Consider the following 25,351-nt stretch of genomic DNA (forward strand, 5'->3'; position numbering starts at 1 on the left):
AGATCTCAGTGCTTCACTTATGAATTCCTTTAACCTTTCTGCACCTTGACTTCCTCAGCTGCGAAATGAGAAGGGTTGGGGGGGGGGGGGGCGGTGATAATGACAGGGCTGTCGTGAGAATCAGATGAGACAGTGAATAAAAGGTGCTTCCAGAGTACCTGCCACAGAGTAAACATTTCATATACACATAGCTGTTATTACTTCAGAAAGGATACTTGCACACATCAGCTCATTTTCTGTATTCTGCCATGATCTATTCTTCTGGGAACAATTATTTTTAAAAGATATCATTTAGGATGATTTGACTGAAATAGAACACCCAACTTAAAATGACTTAATAAGATTTCTTTTTTAAATCTCACTTTTTTTTCTTTTTTGAGATGGAGTCTTGCTCTGTCACCCAGGCTAGAGTGCAGTGGTGCGATCTCCGCTGATTGTAAACTCCGCCTCCTGGGTTCAAGCCATTCTCCTGCCTCAGCCTCCCGAGTAGCTGGGACTACAGGCACCCGCCACTACACCCGGCCAATTTTCTTTTTTTTGTATTTTTGTATTTTTTTGTATTTCACCGTGTTAGCCAGGATGGTCTCGATCTCCTGACCTCGTGATCCGCCTGCCTTGGCCTCCCAAAGTGCTGGGATTACAGGCGTGAGCCACTGTGCCCGGCCTAAAATCTCACATTTTGTAATTCACTCAAACTGAGATGCCATTGCTTGCAAGACACATCCTGCATTTAAGAACGTGAAAATGCAACCAGCTGTGGTGGCTCATGTTTGTGATCCCAGCACTTTGGGAGGCTGAGGTGGGCGAGTTACCTGAGGTCAGGAGTTCAAGACTAGCCTGGCCAGGATGGTGAAACGCTGTCTCTACTAAAAATACGAAAATTAGCTGGGCATGGTGGTGCACACCTGTAATTCCAGCTACTTGGGAGGCTGAGGTAGGAGAATCACAAGAACCCAGGAGGTGGAGGGAGGTTGCAGTGAGCTGAGATCATGCCACTGCATTCCAGCCTGGGTGACAAGAGCAAAGCTCTGTCTCAAAAAAAGAAAAGAAAATATGTATATGTGTATATATATATGTATATATGTATGTGTGTGTGTGTGTGTATATATATATATATATGATATGTACAAATGTGTCTCTGAATCAAAACAAGAGGTCTGAAGTTCGGGGGTGTTGGGACTGGCGGCTTCTGCAGGTCAGCAGCATCACCGAGGACTCATGTTCTTTATTCTCTCTACTCTGCCATCCCAGTCCTTCAGCTCCTACTTAATGGAAGCCTTGCAGATGCAAGATGTCTCCAGCAGGCCCAGCATCACTTCTTCAGTGTCCCAAAGCCAGAAAAAAGGCTGTTGTTTTTTAAAGCAGGAAAACTTTCCCAAACTTGGCCAGAATTGCATCTCAGACCCTTTCCCAAAACAATTTCCAGCGAAGGGAATAGACTGACCACGTCTGGTACAGATGAATGAAGATTTGCCCCTGGGGGCTAGGGAGGGGCTTGCCCCCACTGAAGCAGACCCTTGCCCAGCAGCTGAACAGAGCCTAGGTTCATCAGATGGAGGAAGAGACTGGCTGCTAACAGTGCCTGACATACAGATGTGCTTCCTGTGATGCCGCTGCTGCCACCGTTCCAAATGTAAGCAGTCAGCTGCTTGGGATACTACGTACCTTCTTTTGTGTTCTTATTAATACAATTAAAGATTGCTTTCTGGGTAGAGAAATTAACCTCAATATTCTAAAGACTGTTTTCTTTATTTTTATGTATTTATTTTTTTGAGACAAGATCTTGCTCTGTCACCCAGGCTGGAGGGCAGTGATGCAATCATGGCTCACTGCACAGCCTCAATCTCACGGGCCCCAGCAATCCTCCCACCTCAGCCTCCCATCCAGGTGGGGCCACAGGCATGTGCCACCACACCTGGCTGTTTTTCATTTTTAATTTTTTATTTATAGAGATGGAGGTCTCCCTATGTTGCTCAGGCTGGTCTTGAACTCCTGGGCTCGAGCGATCCTCCTGCCTTGGCCAACCACAGTGTTGGGATTATAGGCGTGAGCCACTGCAACCAGCCCAAACTGTTTTCTATTACTGTGGGTTTCAGATACCATGTCTTAAACCCCGTCAGTGACCACCCCAACACAATAGGCCAGTTGACTGAATTCTCCCTTTGTACTCAGAGCCTGGGTCCCTGAAAAGCGCTGGGGACTTCTGCCTTCCTGTTTGTAAAGGGTCACTAGACTGTGACTCTTTCCATGTCAATAAATAGAGGTCTGCACTAGCCTGGTATAATGGCTGCATAATAATTCCATGGTAGGTAAAACTCAAATGTCCTAGCTCTCGCCAGCAACGAGTGCAAATGAGATCACAGTAACATCCACATTTCAGTCTCAACAGCTCTGAGCCCTTGCCGGCTCATTCAGGAATTCTGATGCATTCTCTGAAGTCTCCCCAGTTATTTCTGGGTTGGCTGCACAGTGTACTTTACATGTGCTTAGGCACAAGGCCTCTCATTGTATTTCACTCCAGCCTCTTGGCCACTGCCCAGCTGCCCTGGCATCCCTATCTGCCATGAACCTGCTGTTGGGGAAGCAGTGTCCAGTCAGGTGTGAAAGCGACTTGGTGGCCTGCGGCAGAGCGAGGAGCTATAAAAGAATGGCCCTCACTATACACTGGGTGGCATCTAGGCCCAATATAGCCCTGCTAGAGCCCGGAGCCTCCATCTTCCACACATCAGCTCTGCAGCCTCCCATCTTCACTCTTCCTGCCATGAAGTGGCTCAAATGGCAGAGCAGGTGCCCACTGTTCCTCCTTTCTTTTTTTTTTTTTTGAGACGGAGTCTCGCTCTGTCTCCCAGGCTGGAGTGCAGTGGCGCGATCTCTGCTCACAGCAAGCTCAGCCTCCCGGGTTCACGCCATTCTCCTGCCTCAGCCTCCCGAGAAGCTGCGACTACAGGTGCCCGCCACCTCGCCCGGCTAATTTGTTTTGTATTTTTAGTAGAGAAGGGGTTTCACCATGTTCGCCAGGATGGTCTCGATCTCCTGACCTCGTGATCTGCCCGCTTCGGCCTCCTAAAGTGCTGGGATTACAGGCGTGAGCCACCGCGCCCGGCCCTGTTCCTCCTTTCAACCACATTTCTGATTTTGTCCCCAACCACCCCTACAAACACGTGAAAAATCTTCTTCCTTCTCCCTTCCTCCCCCAAAACAAAAGTCCTTATACATAAGGTCACCTTATTCATTAGTGGTAAAAGCATGGATTCTACAGGCTGGGAGCAAAGTCTGACCCTGCCGTTACTGGTTATGTGAATTTGGGCAGGTTACCGAATTTCCCAGTGCTACTGTTTCCTTATCCGTAAAATGGGAACAGTGATAGTGTTACCAGAGAGGAGTCCTGATCCAGGTCCCAAAAGAGGGTTCTTGGATCTTGAGCAAGAAAGAATTTGGGGTGAGTCTATAAAGTGAAAACAAGTTTATTAGAAAAGTAAAGTAAAGGAATAAAAGAATGGCTACTTGGCCAGGCATGGTGGCTCAGGCCTGTAATCGTAGCACTTTGGGAGGCTGAGGCAGGCAGATCACTTGAGGTCAGGAGTTCAACACCAGCCTGGCCAACATGGTGAAACCCTATCACTACTAAAAATACAAAAATTAGCCAGGCGTGGTGGCGTGCACCTGTAATCCAGCTACTCGGGAGGCTGAAGCAGGAGAATGGCTTGAATCCGGGAGGTGGAGGTTACAGCACCACTGCAGCCTGGGTGACAGAGCGAGACTCTGTCTCAAACAAACAAACAGGCTACTCCACAGAGCAGCCCTGAGGGCTACTGGTTTCCCATTTTTATGGTTATTTCTTGATGATATCCTAAATAAGGGGTGGATTATTTATGCCTCCCATTTTTAGACCATATAGGGTAACTTCATAAGGTTGCCATGGCGTTTGTAAACTGTCATGGCGCTGGTGGGAGTGTCGCAGTGAGGACGACCAGAGGTCACTCTTACTGCCATTGTGGTTTTGGTTTGGACCAGCTTCTTTTTTTTTTTTTTTTTTTTTTTATTTTTTATTATACTTTAAGTTCTAGGGTACATGTGCATAACGTGCAGGTTTGTTACATATGTATACATGTGCCATGTTGGTGTGCTGCACCCATCAACTCGTCAGCACCCATCAATTCATCATTTATATCACGTATAACTCCCCAATGCAATCCCTCCCCCCTCCCCCCTCCCCATGATAGGCCCCAGTGTGTGATGTTCCCCTTCCCAAGTCCAAGTGAGCTCATTGTTCAGTTCCCACCTATGAGTGAGAACATGCGGTGTTTGGTTTTCTCTTCTTGTGATACTTTGCTAAGAATGATGGTTTCCAGCTGCATCCATGTCCCTACAAAGGATGCAAACTCATCCTTTTTATGGCTGGACCAGCTTCTTTACTGCAACCTGTTTTATCAGCAAGGTCTTTATGACCTGTGTCTTGTGCCGACCTCCTATCTCATCCTGTGACTTAGAATGCCCTAACTGTCCGGGAATACAGCCCAGTAAGTCTCAGCTTCATTTCACCCAGCTCCTATTCAAGATGGAGTTCTCTGTTTCCAACGCCTCTGACAGTAGTACTTCACTGCATTGTGAGGATTAAACGAGTTCATACATGTACAGAAATCAATGTAGGGAGTGGCACCTGGTAAGTGCTATGAAGTATTAGCTCTCATTACTATTTTGTCTACAGCAGGTCACCAGCCCGCTAGCAGCTTTTGGGAAATTCCACACTTAGAATTCCCACTGCAAGTCTCAAAGGAAAGGAACTGTTTGCAGGGACAGAACACATTCTTCCTTTCAGTATTACACAAAATGACGTGTCTTCAAGGGTAAAGTAGAGAAACCCAATGGCCAGAATTACTGCTGAATGAATTTGCGAATATTTGCTGAAATATTCAGCAAATATACTGCTGAATATTTGCGAAGACTTACTGTTAGCATAGCAGGTAAACACCAAACCCTGCACTGTTAAGAAATTAAAAAGAAAAAAAAAAAGAGGCTGGGCGTGGTGGCTCACACCTGTAGTCCCAGCACTTTGGGAGGCCGAGGCAGGTGGATCACCTGAGGTCGGGAGTTTGAGACCAGCCTAACATGGAGAAACCCCGTCTCTACTAAAAATACAAAATTAGCTGGGTGTGGTGACGCATGCCTGTAATCCCAGCTACTCAGGAGGCTGAAGCAGGAGAATCACTTGAACTTGGGAGGTGGAGGTTGTGGTCAGCCGAGATCGCGCCATTGCATTCCAGCCTGGGCAACAAGAGTGAAATTCCGTCTCAAAAAATAATAATAATAAAAAAATTAAAATAAAAAGCCCTTGAAGAGCTTACAATCAAATGAAAGGGGCTAAACATGAACAAATGTGGTAATTTGAAAATAAGTATCTGCAACATATTACCATCTGCAGGACAATATAAGCCACACTGAAGGCCACAGAGATCACTGTTAATGAATGGGTGGATGAGAACGGGGAGACTGGAATGGAGAAAAATGGCTCTTGGTCTTGCAAATTTAAACTAGCTTTCAAATAGGTGCAAATTCTGGCCCTGATTGTTGTCATTTTTGCTTTATTTTTATTTCAAAAATGAAGCCAGACCGGGCGCAGTGGCTCACCTTTGTAATCCCAGCACTTTGGGAGGCCAAAACAGGATTGCTTGAGGCCAGGAGTTTGAGACCAACCCGGGCAACACAGTGAGACCTCATCTCTGCAAAATAAAAATAATCAGCTGGGCGTGGTGGTGCTCGCCTGTCGTCCCGGCCACTTGGGAGGTCGAGGCTGCAATAAGTTATGATTGCACCACTGCACTCCAGCCTGCGTGCCAGGGTGAAACCTCGTCTCAAAAACAAACCAAGAAAACCCAGAAACAAACAAACAAAAATGAAGCCAAGGTGGTTGCCTGAAAAATAACACTCAGAAGAGCAGTGGGTGTTACATCATTCTCCGTTCTTTTCGTAATTCAACTCGTGACGCTTGCCTTTTTTTCTCTTCTCAGAATGAAAAGCACACTCGGCCCGGACCCTCGGGCAGCCGCGGAGGCGGAGCCCTGTCGCTCTCGAGCGCCCCCTGCCGCCCGCGCCTCGGCCTCACCGGCCTCGCCCCAAATTTAAAAACACCTGAGCGGGAGGTTGAACGATTCCCTTGGAATCTCTCCTCTTCACTAACCCAGTGAACCCCAAATGCCCCTATCCTCCCCCAAATAAAATCCGCAGAGCAATTAAAAAAGATATTCGGCCAAGCCCCGGTTTCCTCATCCGTCCCTGGCCCCTCGAACTTTCTGTGCTTCCCCAGTCTCGACCAGGGACAACCTGTGCTGATGCTCAATGACTTTCTGGCAGAAGTGAACCTCCAGCTTCGTTTTCTGACAGCCGTGGTTCTTTATAGGCCTAGTTTCCCACTCCGGACCCTCCACTGCCCCTGGTGGCGGCCACCATCTTACCCCCAGCTCCGGGGTCGCGCTGAGGACGCGGCCAGCCCCCAGTCACTGCAGTTTTGAACTACATTTCCCATCAGCCCTTTCTCAACATCGCGAGAGTTCCGGGAGCGCTTGCCGAGAAGACTTGTGCGCAGGCGCGGTCTCGCGTTCTTTTCGAGGTCGGCCGCGTGGCTGGAAGACATGGCCGCTCGCGTTGTTGTGGAGCACGGCGAGCAGCTTCAGGCCGTTAGTGATGATGGTAAGGCTGCCTGAGTGGGAAAACGGGGTCTTTCTTGACACGACACTAACACACTTGGCCTCCCTTCCTCAGAGACGAAGTGGTGACGATAAGCTCGTTTCTCTCTCGTAGGGTGATTAGGAGGGTTAGAAGTACTGGATGAGAAAATGCTTTCCAAACGGCGAGAAAGTGTTATGTGAAGGGACAGAGCTCAAGCCCGTCCTAGGCGTCATAGGGCCGGCTTCTGCGGGGGAGGGGACCTGACAACCTGGGAAGCCCCGTGCTCCTCCGCCGCGCGTGTGCTGAGCGTGCACGCCCGGGGGTCTTCGGTGCCCGCGCACGGGCAAACTCTGACGATGGTGGTTCTTAATTCAGCATCAGGAGTGTTAACGTGTGACAACGTGATTCCACTTGGAGTACCTTGAGGACGGCCGCTATCGGTAGTTTATATTTAACTTTACTTATAGGAATCAATAGGATTGTAAACTTCTTCTGGAAAGCTGTAGTTTTAACAACGAGCCTTTTTTCCTTCCCCAGAGGCCTTTCTTTGTGTGGCATCTGCAGAGACAGTTAAAAGCAGAGCTCCAGGTTGAAGGAGCAGAGTAATGGATGGAGCCCTAATATGAGTAAGAATGGGTTCAGGCAAGGCCTGAGTGGTCACCAAAAATGAGAAAGCACAGATGGTGCTATCACATACATTCACGTCCTGCTTTATTCTGAAGTTCAAGTGTGAGAATACGTGTTGACATACAAGCCAGCTATGGTAAGAAGTTACTCAGAATTCAGAATACTAATTATTTTAATGATAAAAATGAGTAGGGTCTGTGCCTGTGTAATTTGGGGCCACTAGATGTCACTGTAAGCAACGTGGATCCTTGTTAGGGCATGCAGGGATGGAAAGAGACATGGCAAATGAATTTTGGATCGCTGGGATTTAGGAATCTTTGTTATTGGCTGAGCTGAGGATGATCTAAAGTTATCCCTGTCTGAAATGGTATCTTTTGTGAGGAGGTCTGACTCGCTGAGGCTCAGCCGTTTAATACAGATCTGGAGAATAACCTTAAGGTGGTTTCTATTAGAATGAAGCCTGTTATCCTTCTCTTTTAGATTAAAGGTGTTGGCTGTGGCCTTGAAAACAGTCATATGAAAACTCATCACCTTAAGGTGTTGAGTGTGAGGATCTTCATGATGAAGTTTCTTTAAATGGTGAGATTTTTAATTCTTTGATAGACTTAAGTATGCTTATGGTCCCCTTTAAGTATTGGTTTGTTGGTTTTGGAGATGTATTGGTCTTCCAGGGTCATGATTGCCCAGGTAATGGAAGTAGTATGGAATTCCTTTTGCTAGGGTCCTTGCCAAGCACTCTCACAAAGAGTATTTTTTCTTTGTTTGTTTGTTTTGAGATAGAGTTTTGCTCTTGTTGCCCAGGCTGGAGTGCGATGGTACGATCCTGACTCAGCGTAACCTCTGCCTCCCGGGTTCAAGCTAGTCTCCTGCCTCAGCCTCCCAAGTAGCTGGGGGATTTCTCCATGTTGGTCAGGCTGATCTCGAACTCCCGATCTCAGGTGATCTGCCTGGCTCAGCCTCGCAAAGTGCTGGGATTACAGGTGTGAGCCACCGCGCCTGGCCATAAATAGTATTTCTAATATCAACCCCATGTGAGGTAAATTTTTTCCCCCACTCTGCTGTTGAGAAAGTAAAAGTGAGGCTTAGAGAGTTCTCTTGCCCAAAGTTATACAAGCAGTTACTGAGTTAGACTGGCGGTTCTCAACTGGGGAGGGATGGTGTTCCTGGCCACCAGTGAATGCTGCTATTAATAAATATCCTGGCTGGGCCTGGATATTTATCTCATGCCTGTAATTCCAGCACTTTGGGAGGCCGAGGTGGGTGGATCACCTGAGGTCAGGAGTTCGAGACCAGCCTGGCAAACATGGTGAAACCTTGTCTCTACTAAAAACACAAAAATTAGCTGGGTGTGGCGGTGGGCACCTATAATCCCAGCTACTCAGGAGACTAAGGCAGGAGAATCTCTTGAACCCAGGAGGCGGAATTTGCAGCGAGCTGAGATTGCACCATTGTACTCCAGTCTGGGTGACAAGAGCAAGAGCGAAACTCTGTAAATAAATAAATAAATATCCTACAGTGCACACGACAGCCTGCATGAGGAATAATTGATCCACCCAGTATGTCAGTAGAGCTGAGGTTGAAAAACTCCTGTATACCACACATTAGGCTAACTAGATCTGAGCTCTAGTCTCAGCCTATTTTCTCACCAGAGTCTTATTTCTTCATTTGTGAAACAGGGTTAGTGATTTCAAAACCTGACTATTACATCAGAACCACCTACAAAGTGTTAAAATATACACATTCCTGGGCCTCACCTCCAGGCATGGGTGAGAATGGCTCTGGGGTGGAGTCCAGGAATCATGTGGCCAGTCCAAGAGCAAATGGGTAGTAACTAGATCAGGGGTGTCATCTTTTGGCTTCCCTGTGCCACATTGGAAGAAGAATTGTCTTGGTCCACACATAAAATATACTAACACTAATGATGGCTGATGGGCTGAAAAAAAATCTCATGATGTTGGAAGAAAGTTTACAAATTTGTGTTGGGCTGCATTCAAAGCAGCCCTGAGCCACATGCAGGCTGTGGGTTAGACAAGCTTGAATTAGATGATCTGATCTGTTTTTAGTGCAAGGATTTTATTATAGTGAGATTGTAGTGCTGGCTATTTTTAAGTAGCTCTTGGGCAAATCTCTAATCCTCTGTTTTAAAAAACCGAAAGCCTGGAGGGTGCGGTGGCTGACACTTGTAATCCCAGCACTCTGGGAAGCCGAGGCAAGTCGATCACCTGAGGTCGGGCGTTCAAGACCAGCCTGACCAACATGGAGAAACCCCATCTCTACTAAAAATACAAAATTGGCCTGGCATGGTGGCACGTGTTTGTAATCCCAGTTTACTTGGGAGGCTGAGCAGGAGAATCACTTGAACCCAGGAGGTGGAGGTTGCAGTGAACTGAGATCGGGTCATTGCACTCCAGCCTGGCAACAAGAGTGAAACTGTTTCAAGAAAAACAACAACAACAAAACAAAACTGAAAGTCACATGCTTGCTCCGCAAAGAGTTTGCGTGAGGGAAGTGAACAATTTGATAAAAAAAATAGTTTGCATGTGCTGTGGCTGTTAGTGCTATGGGCCAGCACGTTGCGGGGAGCTGAGTCCGTGATGAAGTCAAGTTATCCCTGTCTGAAGGCAAAGAAAGGCCTTTCGGTGTGGAATCTGAACATCTGAAACTCAGTTTCCCAAGTTTGCCTTACAGAAATTTTAAGCTGCTTGAGAGTTACTCTGCGTGTATCTTCTTAAGTAGTTTTTTTTCTTAATTTCTCTTCTTCCCAGGTGCAGTGAGCCTCAGTTTCTGAGGCCGGAAAAGGATCCTCTGGTAGCCACATTGTGGCAGCTGCCCTGAACCGGGACCTGGACCTGGATCCACATTGCCATGTCTTTAATGCATGTGAGTAGACGAACTGGTAAACAGGCTTGGTTTGGGGGAGTGGTAGTCAACACCCTGCTCTGGACTTAAAGCAATGGATGCCGAGCGGCAGGGAGACTTCAGTAGCGTTTTGCTGCTAGGTGTCCGCAATAAGAGAGAAAACTGAACTGCTTTGCTGGAAACAAGCGAAATGATTGCTTTCCTGTTTGTAAGCTTTGTTTTTACATCTTTCATATCCCTAAGAAGTCCCACAAGCCTATGATGGTTAGTTATCCCTGTCTGAAAATCTGGACTGAGGGAAATCATCTATTCTGAGGCTTAAGGGTTTGGCTCCATGTTTTTTTTTCCCCCTTTTTTTCCCCTCAGCATATCCTGCTGAGAGTCCAGTCTAGAGCATCATTCCTCTAAAATGTGAAAAGCAAATGTGTGGTCGCCTTGCTTTCTCCAGTCCCTTGATTATGGCTCTGAGGGTGCAGGCTGTATGAGGCGGTGGAAATGCACAAGTAGCCAGGATTTGATTTATGCCCTTATTGTGGAATGAAAATGTTTTGTTACATATTTCAAGAAAATGAATGTGCTCTTAGAAACAGATTGGAATGTAGGATGTATGCCAGCTTGTGGCAATGAGAATGCTTGACGACTCTGACCTTGCCTCTGCTCCAGGGTCCTGACATTTAGGGGAAACCACGGCTGTTTGGTTTCTATGTGCTTTGTTAAGGATGCCAGGGAGGTCTCCTGAGTTTGTAGCTTAGATCCCGTCTGAATGTCAGGACTGGTGTGTGAGCAAGAAAGAAGCCAAGTGGTGCTGGAGGGTGGGGTGCCCGGCTTTGTTCCCAGTTGAATGCCAGGCTTGAAGTGCACACAGATTGCCTTTCTTTTCTGTTGAAATGGGAGGTGTGTGCAAACTCTGTATTTAAGGTTGTGTTTTTGCTGGACACCAAAGAAGCTGTATTCTGGGTTAGATTTAATGAGCCTAAAAACTGGCCCCAGTAGTTTACAGCCTGCAAGTAAAACAGTGAAAAGGGCAGCTTATCAAGTGGTTATTGTCTGCTGAGTGGACTTGACTACAGAACTCAAGTAAACCATAAGATTTGACTTGAAATGTTTATATCCAAAGGGAATGCTTTCTGATAGTTGTTTACTGGCCTCTTACCAGCAACTGCTCCCTCAGAGGTACTGTCTCCTTAAAATGAGTCATCCTGGATCCCTCCCAGCCTGCACCAAAATCATGTGATAGTGCCCCGTTATGCTCCCCCAACGCACACATGCCTGCTGGTGGTGAGAATGAGTGCTCTTAGATTGACTGCCTTTTTCTCCCAAATTAGTTGTTATATAGCATTCAGTTTTGAGTGACTTCCTTGGCTGTTACTTCATATTATTCTCCTGTTTTATAGGTTAGCTACTAGCGATGCCAGATGGGATCAGCACAGCCCTGCCTCTGCTGCTAATTGTTCCTCTGAAGTAATCGCCATGCCTTCTTCGGCCTTCCTCTTTAAAGGAATGAAGTGACTGAGATTATTCTGGAAAAGCTTTTGGCAGTTAGTGAAATTAGAGTACAACTAAGAACATTTTCAGACCTCCACTGTGGATGACCTGGGTATAATCTCACAAATCGATGGGACTGCAAGGATTATAAACTGAAATGAACGCGATTATACTGTGTTGGAAGAGCCTCAGAGGAAACTGATGCCGTGAGTTGCAGAGAGTGACGCTTAACCCCAGTTACACAGATACCATCTTGTGTTTTCTCTTTTTCAGTTACCCACTGCATTGATTTTGTGATCTGCTAATGGGTTGCCACCCACGAACATTGCTTTAGCACTTTTACTTCAAATCAATGAAGGACTGAGAAAAGTTCTCCTGGTGTCTCCACAGAGTGGCTTCCAGGAATAGGTCTTTGCATAGAATATCAGTGGTTTCCTTTTTTGTTTCAAATAATGGTCAGAAGATATCCAGTGTTGACTCACCAAGGCAATCAGGTTCCTTTTTCCTTTTTTTTTTTTACATTTTATATTTTTGCTTTTCTATTTAATTTTATTTATTTTTTGAAACGGCGTTCCACTCTGTTGCCAGGCTGGAGTGCAGTGGTGTAATCTCAGCTCACTGCAGCCTCCGCCTCTCGGGTTCAAGCAATTCTCTTGGCTTAGCCTTCTGAGTGCTGAGACTACAGGTGCGTACCTTCTTTAGTAGAGACGGGATTTCACCATGTTGGCCAGAATGGTCTCTATCTCCTGACCTCGTGATCTGCCTGCCTCAGCCTCCCAGAGTGCTGGGATTACAGGCATGAGCCACCACGCCCAACCTTTTTTTTTTTTTTTTTAATTTAAATTTGAATTTTTTTGAGACAAATTTTTTTTGTTTATTTGTTTTTTTTTTTTTTTTTTGAGACAGTCTTGCTCTGTCGCCCAGGCTGGGAGTGCAGTGGCATGATCTCTGCAACCTCTACCTCCCAGGTTCAAGCAATTCTTGTGCCTCAGCCTCCCGAGTAACTGAGACTACAGGCGCATGCCACCACACCTGGCTAATTTTTTATGTTTTAGTAGAGTTAGAGTTTCAACCATGTTGCCCAGGTTGGTCTCGAACTTCTGAGCTCAGGCGATCCACCCGCCTTGGCCTCCCCAAGTGCTAGGATTACAGGTGTGAGCCACCACACCCAGCTATTTTTTCTTTTGTTTTTTAATTTTAAAGTTGGGGGGTCTCAATTTTTTACCCTGGCTGGTCTCAAACTCCTGGACTCAAGTGATCCTCTGGCTCCAAGCCCACTACCAGTCTGAGGTTTCTTTACTAAAAGATCACTACCTTTTTTTCCTCTTATCTGCTGCCATGTGAGACGTGGCTTTCACCTTCCGCCGTGATTGTGAGGCCTTCCCAGCCACAAGGAACTATAAGTCCAATAAACCTCTTTGGTAAATTAAAAAAAAAAAAATCACTATATAAGATACTAGGATGGATTGTGACTGTTGAGGGGTGCTTACATATCCCACATTTGACTACATTCTTTCCAAACTAAGTATTCTATCCAAAGGAACGTACTGTTGTCATGGAGACCAAAGAGGGACTGTTTAAGGTTGCCAAGGTGAAGCGAGCTGAGAGGCTCTGTTCTGGTGCCAGCAACTCTGAAATCTTAATTCCTGCTGTCCAGGCAGCAGAATGCCATGGTTTCCCCAAGTAGGTAGCTGCTTTAGCAATTAAAGCCCAAATGTCTGTTCTGTTGATCAGAGGTCTCTGAATTTCTGAAGTGGTGTTTCATTTCTGGTGACTGAGTTATAATCCCCATCCCCCTTGTAAAGTGTGCTAATAGAATCAGCCTTTCAAAGCTACAGAACCAGACCGTGCCCTCAATTGACCGACATGATTGATGTGCCTCGGGAAGTCTCTTGCCAGCTGTCCCTGTGAAGACCTCCCCTTGCTGCTGCCTTGCACACTGAAGCATCTCAGACTGTGCAGAGCCATTTAGTCATCAAGACAGTAAATCCCAGGGCTGGGTTGAGTGCTGTGTGATAACATGGATGAGACTTCTTATAAAGCCACTTACGATAAAATTAGGAAACTGCCGTCAGCTAAGTTCAAATTTACTGAAGCCAAGATACGAGGATGAGGGTTTATTACCTGGTAACATCATCCTGTTGGTGACAAGGTGGGGATACGTCTCTAATGGGACTTCCCTCAGTGGCAGGCAGGCTGCCAAGCATCTAACCCCCATCAAGTGCCAGACCCTCCCAGTGTTCTGAGAATGATCTCCATGTGTTCTGAGAGTGATCTGAACATCCTGCATTTTATATGATTTCTCTACCCAGCCAAAAAAAAGAAAATGGTCCATCATGTACGCAGTTATCTAGTCTTAAGTTACATTCTGCCTTTTTTCTCCCACTTTATTATGGAGCAGAAGTAAGCCTGTCAGGTTCTTAGAAAGGCTCTTAAGAGGTGTCCTGGAGTCCTTGAATCACTTTAGCCTCTGGGGTAGGTTGCGCCACCAGGAGGATTTGGGCTGGTGCTTGTGTGTTTGCCTTTCACCTGGACTGCTGTTTGATCTTGGTGAACACTCCACCGACATTTCCTAAAGTTGCTCAGTGCAAATCCAGCAAAGCAGCCCATTTTCCCTTGGCCAAGATTGAGATATGTTGTTTTAGATGCATAGAGGAGTTTTCTTGGATGAGCCAAGGACAAGCTGGGGTGTCCTGCGTTGAACAGACCTCAATGATAGTCGTGAATTCACCCCAGTGCCCTCTGTTGGAAAGAAAGGAAGGTGAAGATTGAAAAGTTAAGATAAAAGCTTTTGGCCACTTGAGAGGATCAGGGCCGCAAGTCTTGAAGAAGCAAAGGGTTTAGTGCCTTGGGGTCAGCGCTGGTACAGCCGAAGGATGCCAGCCTTGTGTAGGTCTCTCCACAGGGCAGCTTCCAGGGACAGATCGTGGTTTGCATAGAATATCAATGGCTTCATTTTTCGTTCGAAATAGTGGTCGGAAAATTTCCAGTAGTTGCTTGTGATGAATCCATAGGCACTCACCTGGGCAAGGATAGTCATTGGATTAGTATTTGTTGAGCATCTAGTGTGAAGTGACATAAGTTTAGAAAGGTGTCCCCCTGCTGAGGTGAGGATAATGGTCTAGGGCTTATTCCCACTTAGCAAGTGGCGAGATGGATTCAGGGGTGACTCACTGTGTCCCCACGTCGCATAGCTGGTGATTGCCAGAGCTGGGTTTGGAACTCGAGGGTGGATGCAAAAGCCCATTACTACTCTCTCCCCATCCTAATTGGGGACTGCAGTCAAGACACTCCTGCATTAAAATAGGAAAAGGCCCGGTATGGTGGCTCACGCCTGTAATCCCAACGCTGGGAAGCTGAGGTGGGAGGATCACTTGAGCTTGGAAGTTTGAGACCAGCCTGGGGAACATGGTGAGACCCCGTCTCTACAAAAAGTTAAAAAAAAAAATGAGTTAGGCCGGGCGCGGTGGCTCAAGCCTGTAATCCCAGCACTTTGGGAGGCCGAGGTGGGTGGATCACGAGGTCAGGAGATCAAGACCATCCTGGCTAACATGGTGAAACCCCGTCTCTACTGAAAATACAAAAAACTAGCCGGGCGTGGTGGCGGGTGCCTGTAGTCCCAGCTACTCGGAGGCGGAGGCGGGAGAATGGCGTGAACCCGGGAGGCGGAGCTTGCAGTGAGCGGAGATCGCGCCACTGCACTCCAGCCTGGGCGACACGGTGAGACTTGGCAGTACATGCCTGTGATCCCAGCTACTTGGGGATCATCACACCACTGCATTTCAGCCTGGGCGACAGAGTTGAGACCCTGTCTCAAAAAAGAAAAAAGAGGGAAAAGATACAGGCCTGAGTCGTGGAGTGGCGTTTGGCCTCCAGCTCTCCGTAGAGCTTTAGCAGGGGTCATGACCTCTCCTTGAACCCTGCTGCTTGGCCCCTGCCTCCACGAGGTTCACATGGGCCACATCCCATCAGGAATGACTCTTAGGTGCTTTCCAAGTATTTGTGTGTGGGAGGCTAAACCTGCTGCCCCGCCCCCGCTCTGGGATGTCCCCATAAAAGAATGTCCTTATTCAGCCCAGTGTGTTGAGGAGATTGGCCTTCACAAGGGCAGTTTGATGATTTGAACCTTAAATACCATATTGAGTGGCTGCCTTGGAGAAGAGCGAAAGAAGGAAGCCTGGGGAAGATGTCAGGAGCCAAGGCAAGGCTGCTCCAGGACCTGCCTGCCCTTCAAAGGGCCCTGGGTGGTGGGCAAGGAAGTGGGCAGCACCAGCAACACTCTTGGAGCTGGGGATTCCGTGAACAGAGGCCAAGAGTCCCAGGTCCGAGGGTAAGGGATATCAGGGGATCCTGTAGGGGTCTGTTCTGTGTTCTGCCGGCATGGGCTTCTGGAAGAGAAGGCCTCTTACCTGGTCACAAGTATGCAAAGCTGTCAGCAGCATGAGAGCCCCAGTACTAGGCATATATAGGTCTCCAAAATTGGTGTTAATCAACTTTGATTTCAAGAACCTGGAAGCAAAAAGACGTTTCAGCTCACTAGCTTGATGGTTGTATCATCACATTTCACAACTACACATTCAGATAGGTGGGAAAACCTCAGAAACTCAGGGCCTTCTACTCCTATCAGTTCTTTATTTGGTCCAAGCGGACTAAATGCAAAGATCTTTGAGACCTTAGGTAAGGTGGGGGCGGGGGGGTTGGGAAAGAGGAACCACAGGTGAAATCCTTCCCCCTTTCTGCAACAACCTGTTTTCTCCCCAAGCTGCTAAGTAACCACACTGCCAAGGCATAGGTGGCCTGTTTATTTAGCCTGAGACTGCGGTTTCTCTCTACCCCACGTCTTGATTAAGTAGGAATCGTGTGTGAGGGACAGGGAGCTCAGACCCTGTGACCCACACAGTCCAAGAGTGAGGCCGCGGTGTGACCACCGGCTCTGCCCTCAGGCTTGAGTTGACGCCAAGCTGTGCCAGGCCGATCGCCTGACTTCTCTGAGCCTGTCTTCCTCTGTAGCATGGGACTAGTTGGAGGGGCTTCATTTACCTCCCTAGATCACTCACCCCTCTCCAATAGCTCCCTGCCCTGGGATTCGAGCCTCTGGTCCACAGCAGGGTTTCTCGGTCTCAGTGCTGTTGACACTTGGGGCCAGGTGCTTCTTTGTTGCTAAACGGGGATGTTTGGCAGCATCCCTGGCCTCTACCCACTGATGGGACTTGCCCCCACCACCCTTTCGGCAACCCCGGACGAGGGCCATATGCACATCCATACTGAGAACCCCCGGCAGGAGGGAGGGAAGGGAGGGGAGGGGTTTTGGGCCTGAAGTTTCTAATGGCCTGCTGCTGACAGCCCCACTGCTGCTATGCACGTTATGGCCCCCAACTCCCAGTCTGCCTTTGTGAGCAGTCCCTAGTAAATACACCTTGAGTTATCCTGAGTTTCCTGTCCATTTCCTGGGGACTGACATATATCACACTCCCTCTATCAAGGTGCTAAATAAAACAGTAAATGAAGTGACAGTGCTTCGCACACAGCACTCGGGACAGTGGAGCTCTGGTTATTGGTCAGTGCGTGGGGCTCGTGGGAGGGCTCTGCCTGGATGTGGGGTGGGTATGTAAAAGGGAGAAGGAACGGGACGCTGTTCTTCAGGCACCCCACTCCGTACCTTTCTGTCAGGTAGCTGATGAAGTCCGGATGTAGCAGCTTGAATTTACTGGCAGAAGCTTCTGGTCCGAAATAGATGTGCGGCCTAGGACCCATGATAGAAGTGGACAGAGTGCCCAGAGCCGTCGTATTGCAAGGGGGAGATGGAGGGGAGGGTCAGGGTGCCAGAGTAGCCGCGGTACCCTGAGCGGTAGGAGCGGGGCTGTGAGTAGTAGCGGGAGAAGGGCGTGTAGAAGGTGGCAGGCAGCACGGTGGGGACCACATGTGGCTTCCCTCTCACCAGGACCTCCACGGGTGGGGTGTAGGAGAGAGAGGAGGGGGGCATGAACAAACCGGGGGGAGTTGGGAAGGGGCAGTGAAACTGGGGGTGGTGGGGGGGCGGGGGAAGGAGAGGTAAGTAGAGCGAGTCAGGAGGGGGTGGGGGCTTCCGGGCAGGGCAGGGAGAGGGACAGGCAAAGCATGGGTTTTGGGGAAGTGGTGCTGTGGGGGGCTGGAAAAAGGGGGGCTCCTTCAGAAAGCGGGGCACATAGGGGGTGATATAGGACGGGATGTTCTGAATTGGTCCGATATAGGAAGATGAGGGGGCAGGGCTGTAGAAGGAGGACTTGGGGGGCACAGTGGGGGTTAGGGAAGGATTTCGAGAGAGGGATTTGAAACCAGACTGGGAGGGAGATTTGGAGGTGGGTGGGGTGGGGGATTGGGAGGCCCCGCGGGGCACGTGTTGGACCTGAGGACTGGGGTTCAGGGAGGAAGTCCGGGAAGAGGGCTGTGAGGCATTTGGGGTGGGAGGGTGGGAGGGGGGCCGGGAGGAAGAGCCCCGAGTGGGGGAAGGGGCTGAGCTCTCGTGAGGCTGCTGGTCTGGAGGGGTGACAATGCTATTGGAACGGGACTGGGAGGGAGACTGGGTAGGGGACGGATTAGGGGTGTGGGAAGGGGAGCTCATTGGTGTTGGGGAGGCTTAGGTCCACCCGATGTCTCTGAGGCAGCCCCGAGAGCCCAAGCCCAGCGTGTCACAAAGCCCAGCTCAGACCAGCAGTGGAAGCCATTGTTGGGTCATCACCAGGGTGGGGGCGGGGTGGGCCTGGCTTTAGAGCCCTTAACCCATAAGGACCACCTGTAAAGCCGCTCTGGGGGGGTGGGCGAGATGTCCTCAGGGAGACCCCAGAGATAGGAGGGCGGGTTGTCTGGGCCACAGCAGTGGCGTTGAGTTTTAGGGACCTGATCTCAGGGACCAGAAATTATCTCAGAACCCCCGGGAAGAGGTTCAGACGAGGGTCAGGTGGTGGCTCAAGAGAGCTGGACCCAGGCCTGCTGTGCAGGAAGGTGGGAAGGAAGACAAAGGGCCCATTGTTTCCGCCTCTCAGGATGCTGGGCCTTGAGTCTGCTCTCCCGTTTCACAGGCATGACCCTGGGACGGATGCCCACCAGGAGGAGTGGCACAGACTGGCCCTGACTCGTTTCCAGCACTGTGTGCTCAGTGGGACAGCAGACCCTGCCCAGTTTGTGACCTGGAGCCGCTGGGGGCAGCCAGGCTGGGCAGGGAGAACACAGCCTGAAGCTGAGGAGCCAGACCTGCTCATCCCATTCAGAAAAGCTGCCTCTCCCGCCCCGAGCCCACCACCCCCAGAAGGCTACTGGGAACCCAGAGGGTCACCTGGGCTTTCCAGGGGTAGACAAAAAGTAGAATTTCCCTGAGTTATGTGAGTTGCTGAGTTATGTGAATAATTGGGGATGATTGAATTCTTAGGGCTTTTCTTGCTGCCCTTCACCCACCTCCTGTTATCCCATGATGGGCCCTGGGACCAAAAGGAAGACGACCATAGCGCCCCTGCCCCTCCACCACGCCCCACACCACCCTGACCTGGCTGCTCACCTGTCCCCTTTATCTGGGCCCTCAGGGACAGGCACACCCAGAATGGCTGATCTCAGCATCACATAGTCGCGGATGTCTGAGGGGATGAAGATATACTGCAGGTCCTGTCAGAATAGAGACAATGATCTCAGAGGGGAACCAGGCCATGTTTAGCTCCTCGGTGTGGACAGCCCTCCACCCAACCTTGCCCGCTGAGCCGACTGGAGAATTTCCCTTAAATACCTTTCATTCCCACCCAGAGGTACGGTACTGGTTTCAATGTAGGCCTGCAAATCCTCTAACGCTCCTTCAGGAGGTGGCACCCAATTGCCTTCCCCTGGAGTACGGGCTGGACTTAGTGACTCATGCACAGGATTTTTCTGATAAAAAGGAAAGTGATGGTGCGTGGCTTAGAGACTAGGTCATAAAAAGTGCTGTGGCTTCCTTTACGTTCTCAGATCACTCACTCTGGATGAAGTTAGCTGCCATGCCGTGAGGACACTCAGCCTACAGGGGGGTCCAAGTGGCAAGGGCCTGTGAGACGCCACCTTGATGTCAGCCCCAGTCAAGCTTTTGGGTCTCTCAGATGATGCAGCCCATCATCTCCGTCATCTGAGCCAAAACCTTCCTCTAAGCTCCCCCCAAATTCCTGACCCATTGAAACCACAAGATAATGTGTGTTGTTTAAAGCCACCAAGTTTTGAGGTCATTTGTTACACAGTAATAGATAACTCATACGTGTACTGTGGCTACACCGACACTGAGGCCGGGCGCGGTGGCTCACACCTATGATCCTAACAATTTGGGGAGGCTGAGGTGGACAGATGATGTGAGGTCAGGAGTTCAAGACCAGTCTGGCCAACATGGTGAAACCCCGTCTCCACTAAAAATATAAAAATTAGCCAGGCATGGTGGTATGTGCCTGTAATCCCAGTTTGTTGAGAGGCTGAGGCAGGAGAATCACTTGAACCCAGGAGCCAGAGGTTGCAGTGAGCTGAGATCACACCATTGCACTCCAGCCTGGGTGACAGAGGGAGACTCCGTCTCAAAGCAAAAACAAAAACAAAAAATCTAAAGCTCCATTTTGTTCCACTTCACAGAAGAGAGGTTCTAGTGTGAGGACTCAGTGTGGTGTAGACACTATGGTAGGACACTCCTTAAGCCCCTGGTCGGGGAGGAAGCTTCTAGAAACCCAGCTCAGCTTCCTCCAGCACCGCAGATTCCCTTTTCCTGGGATCCCCCAAACCCTGCATGTGGCACCCACAGCACCTGAGGAGGGAAGCTTTGAGTTACGGCCCCGGGGTGTGGGTGGAGGAACCTGGAGGCCGGCAGGTAGGGCCAGATGCTGACTCCCACGCACTGGCTGCCACCTGGTGCATGTCCCTCAGTGTCTCTGACCCTCAGTTTCCTATACAGGGCTATTGTGAGATTTCGAGAGGCCAAACCACATTCTTCCAGGGGCCAGTGTGGGGAAATGGAAACAACGCCAGGGGTGGGGTCAGAGGGGCCTAGATCTAGATGGTTCCAGCTGGGTGACCTTGGACACGTTCCTGAACCTCTCAGCGTCTCTGCTTTGTCATCTGGAAATGGGTACAAGGGTCCCACTCAGGGCTGCTGTGGTGACCGTGTGTGTGCCCTGTAACATGCTAGGAACAGGGGAGGAACTCCATAAAACCCCTTCCCTGGGAATCGCTAGGACAAGCTGAGTTCCCCAAAGAATGCCAACTCTCAAGGTGGGGGGTACTCTGGGTTCAAATCCTGACCCTACCGCTGACTCACTGAATGAAAGGTGCCAGGCTTTTATCCCCTCACCAGTAAAACCATGGGTTGCATGGTCTCTGTAAAGTGCCTGGCAAGTCATAAGCTTTTGGTAAATGCCAGCCATTCATGTCCCATGCTGCAGAGGAGTCCTGTGCCGCCTGAGTCCGCGGGGAGTCCGGGACCAGATCCCCCCTCATCTTCAGTGGCCATCTTGTGTATCCAGAGTCCTAGCACACCCTCTGCATCCACTGGACCAGGGTGTGTGAGCCCTGTGGCCCCCACTGAGGGGACTCCAGGAACAATGGTGCCATTGTTAACTATAATGGCATGCCTGCCAGAGGCCTCACCTGTCCTTGTGGCACGGAGGTAAAGCCCAGGTTCCGGTAGGAGACAAGGGAGTTCTTCATCGTGTTCACAGTGAAACCATAGAAGGAAGTCTTGGTGCCCACATCGCGTTCGAAGCCTTTGATCACAGCTCCATTGAGTCTGGTCGGCACAGAAGCCTGTCAGTGTCTGTGGTTACACCCGGCCGTCTGTTCTGCTTCCATCTCCACGGTTCTGCCTGGCCTGTCCCCCCTGCCTCTGTACGACCACTCCTTCTGCCCACGGAGTACCTGTGCCCAGTTGTCAGCCAGAACCCCACTCCTCCAGACCTCAAGGGGTGACACCCTGTGAGTAGGTAGAGGTGGCCCTGGCAGCTGCTTCCTCCTGGGTCCCCTGCACGGGCAGTCATGCTCTGTCCTCAGGGCCTGCTGTTTGTGTTTGTCTTGTCCATGCCCGTGTGCCTGTCACAACTGCTGAGCTGCCCAGGCCACTGCTGCCATAGCCCACTGCCCCTGGGGGAGACCCCCCCCCCCCCCAGGCAACTCTCCCTCCCGCCCCTCCCCAGCCCGTGCCCCTCATACCTGAACACATAGTCATGGGCATCGATGTTGGGACCCTGGCGGGACCCATTCAGAATGCCTCCGTTGCCCACCACGGCACACCGGATACACTTGGGAGGAGAGTCCCTGGGCGGGGTGAACAGCTTGGCGCTCTCTGAGCTGTTCAGAAGGCTCAGGGTGGAGGTGATGGCTGTGGGTGCAGATGGGGAGCAGCCATGAGAAGGGCTGGCATCGGGGCACCTGGGGCCTTCCCTAGGCTGGTTCTGGTGCCCCATGTCCCCTGAGGCCTGACCCCAGCCCCTCCCAAGAAGCACAGAGGGTGGGAGGGGAAGGAGATGCCTGTCGGGGGGAGAACAGAAAAGCTGACAGTGGAAGAGGGGGCTTGACGGCCTTTACTTGTCTTAAGAACCCAAATAACTTATCCTCTTAAGACTCTTCTTAGAGAAGTGGGCTCAGAGCTTAAAAAAGACTGGGCTGGGCACGGTGGCTCACGCCTGTAATCCCAGAACTTTGGGAGGGTGAGGCAGGCAGATCACTTGAGGCCAGGAGTTCGAGACCAGCCTGGGCAACATGGTGAAACCCTGGCTCTACTAAAAATACAAAAATTAGCCAGGTGTGGTGGGCATGCCTGTAATCCCAGCTATGGGAGGCTGAGACAAAAGAATCACTTGAACCCAGGAGGCGGAGGTTGCAATGAGCTTGAGATTGTGCCATTGCACTCCAACCTGAGTGACAGAGCGAGACTCGTCTCAAAAATAAAAAAAACTGTATATTGCAAAAGAAAAGAATCGGAGGCCTGTGGGGGTTTGGGTGCAAGTATAATGTAAAGGGGGCTCTGGGCCTGCAATGTGGGGGTTCCTGCAGCAGCAACCGTGAGTGAGGTGGTGTGAGGCCCCACAGCCTCTGTCCTTGGCCACCATTGGACGCTGCAGCCTTTCTTGTCAGGGAGGCCCCAGGACGGTGAGGGCCGCTGGCGGGGGCAGCCCCAGGCCTCTCCCTGGGTGCCTGGGCGGAGGAGGGAGGTGAGGCAGGAGTTGCATAGCTGGGGCTTCTGGGAGGAGAGAGGGGGACAGAGAGGCCCTGTATCACCAGTGCTATGAGGGCAGGGAGGCCTGGCCTACCTCAGGGCCAAGAGCAGGAAGCTGAGCCAGAAGGCAGGTGAGAGGCAGTGGGCGTGGATTACCTTGGTAAGAGAGCCCCCGCCAGCCATACGGGGCTTTGTGTTGGCTCAGGCGGTCCCAGAGCTCTGGGGTGAAGAGTTCCCCCCACAGCAGCACTGGAACAGAGAAATTGAACAGGCCACGGAAGTGGGGGTGCTGCTGAACGGCCAGGTGAAGCAGGTGTCGGCAGGCCTGGCCCTGTGGGTGAGAAGGTGAGGGCTGAGCCCTGTTAGGTGGGGGCTGGGGTGGGTGGGACTCCCCGCAGACCCTGCAGGGTAGTTGGGAGTTTTGAGGGAAGGCCTGTCCTGTCCCCTCCACATCGGGGCTATCCTTGCATTTTTGAACTGAGCTGGCTGCTAAGGAGTCTGGGAAATTTCTGGATTTAGCCTGCCTAGCTCTTCTCCCAGAGGCCACGTCACCTTGGCCTGATGGCTCTGGCCTCATACTCCTTCACCTCACACTTGAGCAAACTCTGGGGCATTTTCTGATGCATGGGTCTGACCTGCCTGCCCTTTGGTGGAGGAGTTTCAGCCTGGGCTGGGCTGAGGACATCACCTGGATGCAAACCCTAACCCTGCTGGTACTCGCTGTATGATTTGCGTGTGAACAGGCTGCCAGGAAGATCCATAGTCTTTCTTTCCAGTGGTGTCTTTAGAGCGTAGAAGTGTCCCCCCAAAATTCATTACCCAGAGCCTTGGAATGTGACCTTAGTTGGATCTAGGGTCTTTGGAGATGGAGGTAGTTAAGAGAAGGTCATATAGGGTGAGGTCGGGCCCTAACTAGCATCGTTATAAGGAGGCCAAGTGATGATGAAGCAGAGATCTGTGTGATGCGCCACACACCAGAGGACGTGGAGCTGCCAGAGCTGGGGAAAGGCAGGAGAGGCTTTCTTCCAGCCTTCAGAGGGAGCATGACCCTGCCAGCACCTTGATTCTGGGCTTCTGGGCTCCAGAACTGTGACGATTCAATTTCTGTGGATCGAAGCCCCCCAGGCTGTGATCATTTGTTCCAGCAGCTACGGGGAAGGAACACAGCACCTCTATACTTGTGGGCCTTGAGGGAGGGTGAGGTCAGGAAACAGGCCCCAGCCTTGTCTGCCCATGACCTCACAAGATCAGAATCACACAGTCATGGCCTGGGCAGGCCTTCTATTATTCCTGAATGGGGCTCTTTGTTAAGCCATTGGCTTGATCAAAGGGCAAAGCAGGAAATAGCTGTACAGTAATTTCTGCTATAATGCAACTTGTGAGTGGCTGAATATCACTATGCTGTGCAAAGCTATGCAACCATGACCATGGGGCAGCTGGGCATGGGGGCTCACCCCTGTAATGCCAGCACTTTGGGAGGTCAAGGTGGGAGGATAACTTGAGGCCAGGAGTTTCCATAACATAACAAGACCCCATGTCGGCAAAAAAAATTTTTTTAATTAACCAGGCATGGTGACCCAGGCCTGTGGTCCCAGCTACTTGGGAAGCTGAGGTGGAAGGATTGCTTGAGCCTGGGAGATTGAGGCTGCAGTGAGCTATTGAGACTGCACTCCAGCCTGGACAACAGAGTGAGACCCCATCTCAAAAACAAAACAAAACAACAACAGCAAAACGAAAAACCATGGACTTATGAGAAAGTGGGATGAGTGACATAACACTGAAAAGCTGTCAGGAATGCATAAAACCAAATATATAAATTGAGGAAAGATAGAAGCACAGTTTTACGGATGTCCCATGGTTAAAGAATACTTGAGATTGATGTGGAAGTGGGAGTGGAAGTGGGTGTCGGAAGGGGGCAGTTTGTGTGATATTGTGAAATGGTGGAAAGAAGGTTGTCTGAAATCAGAGGGAACTGTGCTGCCAGGCTCACTAGGGCAGGTGAACCCATAACACACTCAGTGAAGCTGATGGAGATCTCAGGTGTGCATACATAAAAAAATACTTTTTGTGTATTCCTGCGTGGTTCTGCTGAGTTGGGTGTGGTTTCTATGTTAATCTAGAGTTTTCACTGACAAAATCACTCAAAAGAAAATCCAGACTGGGCACAGTGGCTCATGCCTGTAATCCCAGCACTTTGGGAAGCAGAGGCGGGTGGATTCACCTATGTTCAGGGATTCGAGACCAGCCTGAGCAGCGTGTTGAAACCCCGTCTGTACTAAAAATACAAAATTAGCCTGGCGTGGTGGCACATGCCTGTAATTCCAGCTACTTGGGAGGCTGAGGCACGAGAATCGCTTGAACCTGGGAGGCGGAGGTTGCAGTGAGCCAAGATGGCTGCAGTAGCCTGGGCAACAAGAATGAAACTCCATCTCAAGAAAAAAAAAAAGAAAATGCAAAATTTATGTGATGCTCAGATTGTTTCCTAATATGTCATTTTTTTTTTTTTTTTTTGAGACAGAGTCTGACTCTGTC

The 25,351-nt window shown here is 50.0% G+C and overlaps 1 protein-coding gene, 1 long non-coding RNA gene and 3 other non-coding genes across 8 annotated transcripts in view; 4 read left to right on the forward strand and 1 right to left on the reverse strand.

The window, feature by feature from the left end:
- Positions 1-6,596: 6,596 nt before the first annotated feature.
- Positions 6,597-13,704, forward strand: LOC111542381. Of its 3 annotated transcripts, none has more exons than XR_002731542.1 (6): positions 6,597-6,687; positions 6,799-7,106; positions 7,204-7,429; positions 7,774-7,872; positions 10,059-10,173; positions 11,547-13,704. It is a non-coding gene; the product is annotated as an uncharacterized LOC111542381 (long non-coding RNA). The 3 variants fall into 3 exon arrangements; XR_002731544.2 differs by having other exon boundaries at positions 6,619-6,687; positions 7,042-7,106; XR_002731543.1 differs by lacking the exon at positions 6,799-7,106.
- On the forward strand, positions 7,621-7,698 carry LOC111542600. Its single transcript, XR_002731603.1, has one exon. It is a non-coding gene; the product is annotated as a small nucleolar RNA R38 (small nucleolar RNA).
- LOC111542602 lies at positions 9,877-9,960 on the forward strand. The gene has a single exon (XR_002731605.1). It is a non-coding gene; the product is annotated as a small nucleolar RNA R38 (small nucleolar RNA).
- Positions 10,403-10,474, forward strand: LOC111542601. The gene has a single exon (XR_002731604.1). It is a non-coding gene; the product is annotated as a small nucleolar RNA R38 (small nucleolar RNA).
- ST6GALNAC2 (ST6 N-acetylgalactosaminide alpha-2,6-sialyltransferase 2) overlaps positions 12,825-25,351 on the reverse strand; it is a 27,504-nt gene continuing 14,977 nt past the window's right edge. Inside the window, exons 3-10 of one of the 2 annotated variants that reach the window (XM_023211732.1) lie at positions 22,976-23,150; positions 21,814-21,982; positions 21,256-21,394; positions 19,169-19,272; positions 17,297-17,380; positions 16,047-16,146; positions 14,812-14,930; positions 14,527-14,659 (exon numbers count right to left, since the gene is read on the reverse strand). In XM_023211732.1, the coding sequence (XP_023067500.1) occupies positions 14,656-14,659; positions 14,812-14,930; positions 16,047-16,146; positions 17,297-17,380; positions 19,169-19,272; positions 21,256-21,394; positions 21,814-21,982; positions 22,976-23,150 (894 nt within the window). In that variant the 3' untranslated portion in view covers positions 14,527-14,655. Of the gene's footprint in view, positions 14,660-14,811; positions 14,931-16,046; positions 16,147-17,296; positions 17,381-19,168; positions 19,273-21,255; positions 21,395-21,813; positions 21,983-22,975; positions 23,151-25,351 lie in introns of both variants that reach the window. The other variant, XM_023211731.2, reaches the window with a different exon arrangement.

Source organism: Piliocolobus tephrosceles, chromosome 16 (assembly GCF_002776525.5).
Source record: "Piliocolobus tephrosceles isolate RC106 chromosome 16, ASM277652v3, whole genome shotgun sequence".
NCBI classification, from domain to species: Eukaryota; Metazoa; Chordata; class Mammalia; order Primates; family Cercopithecidae; genus Piliocolobus; species Piliocolobus tephrosceles.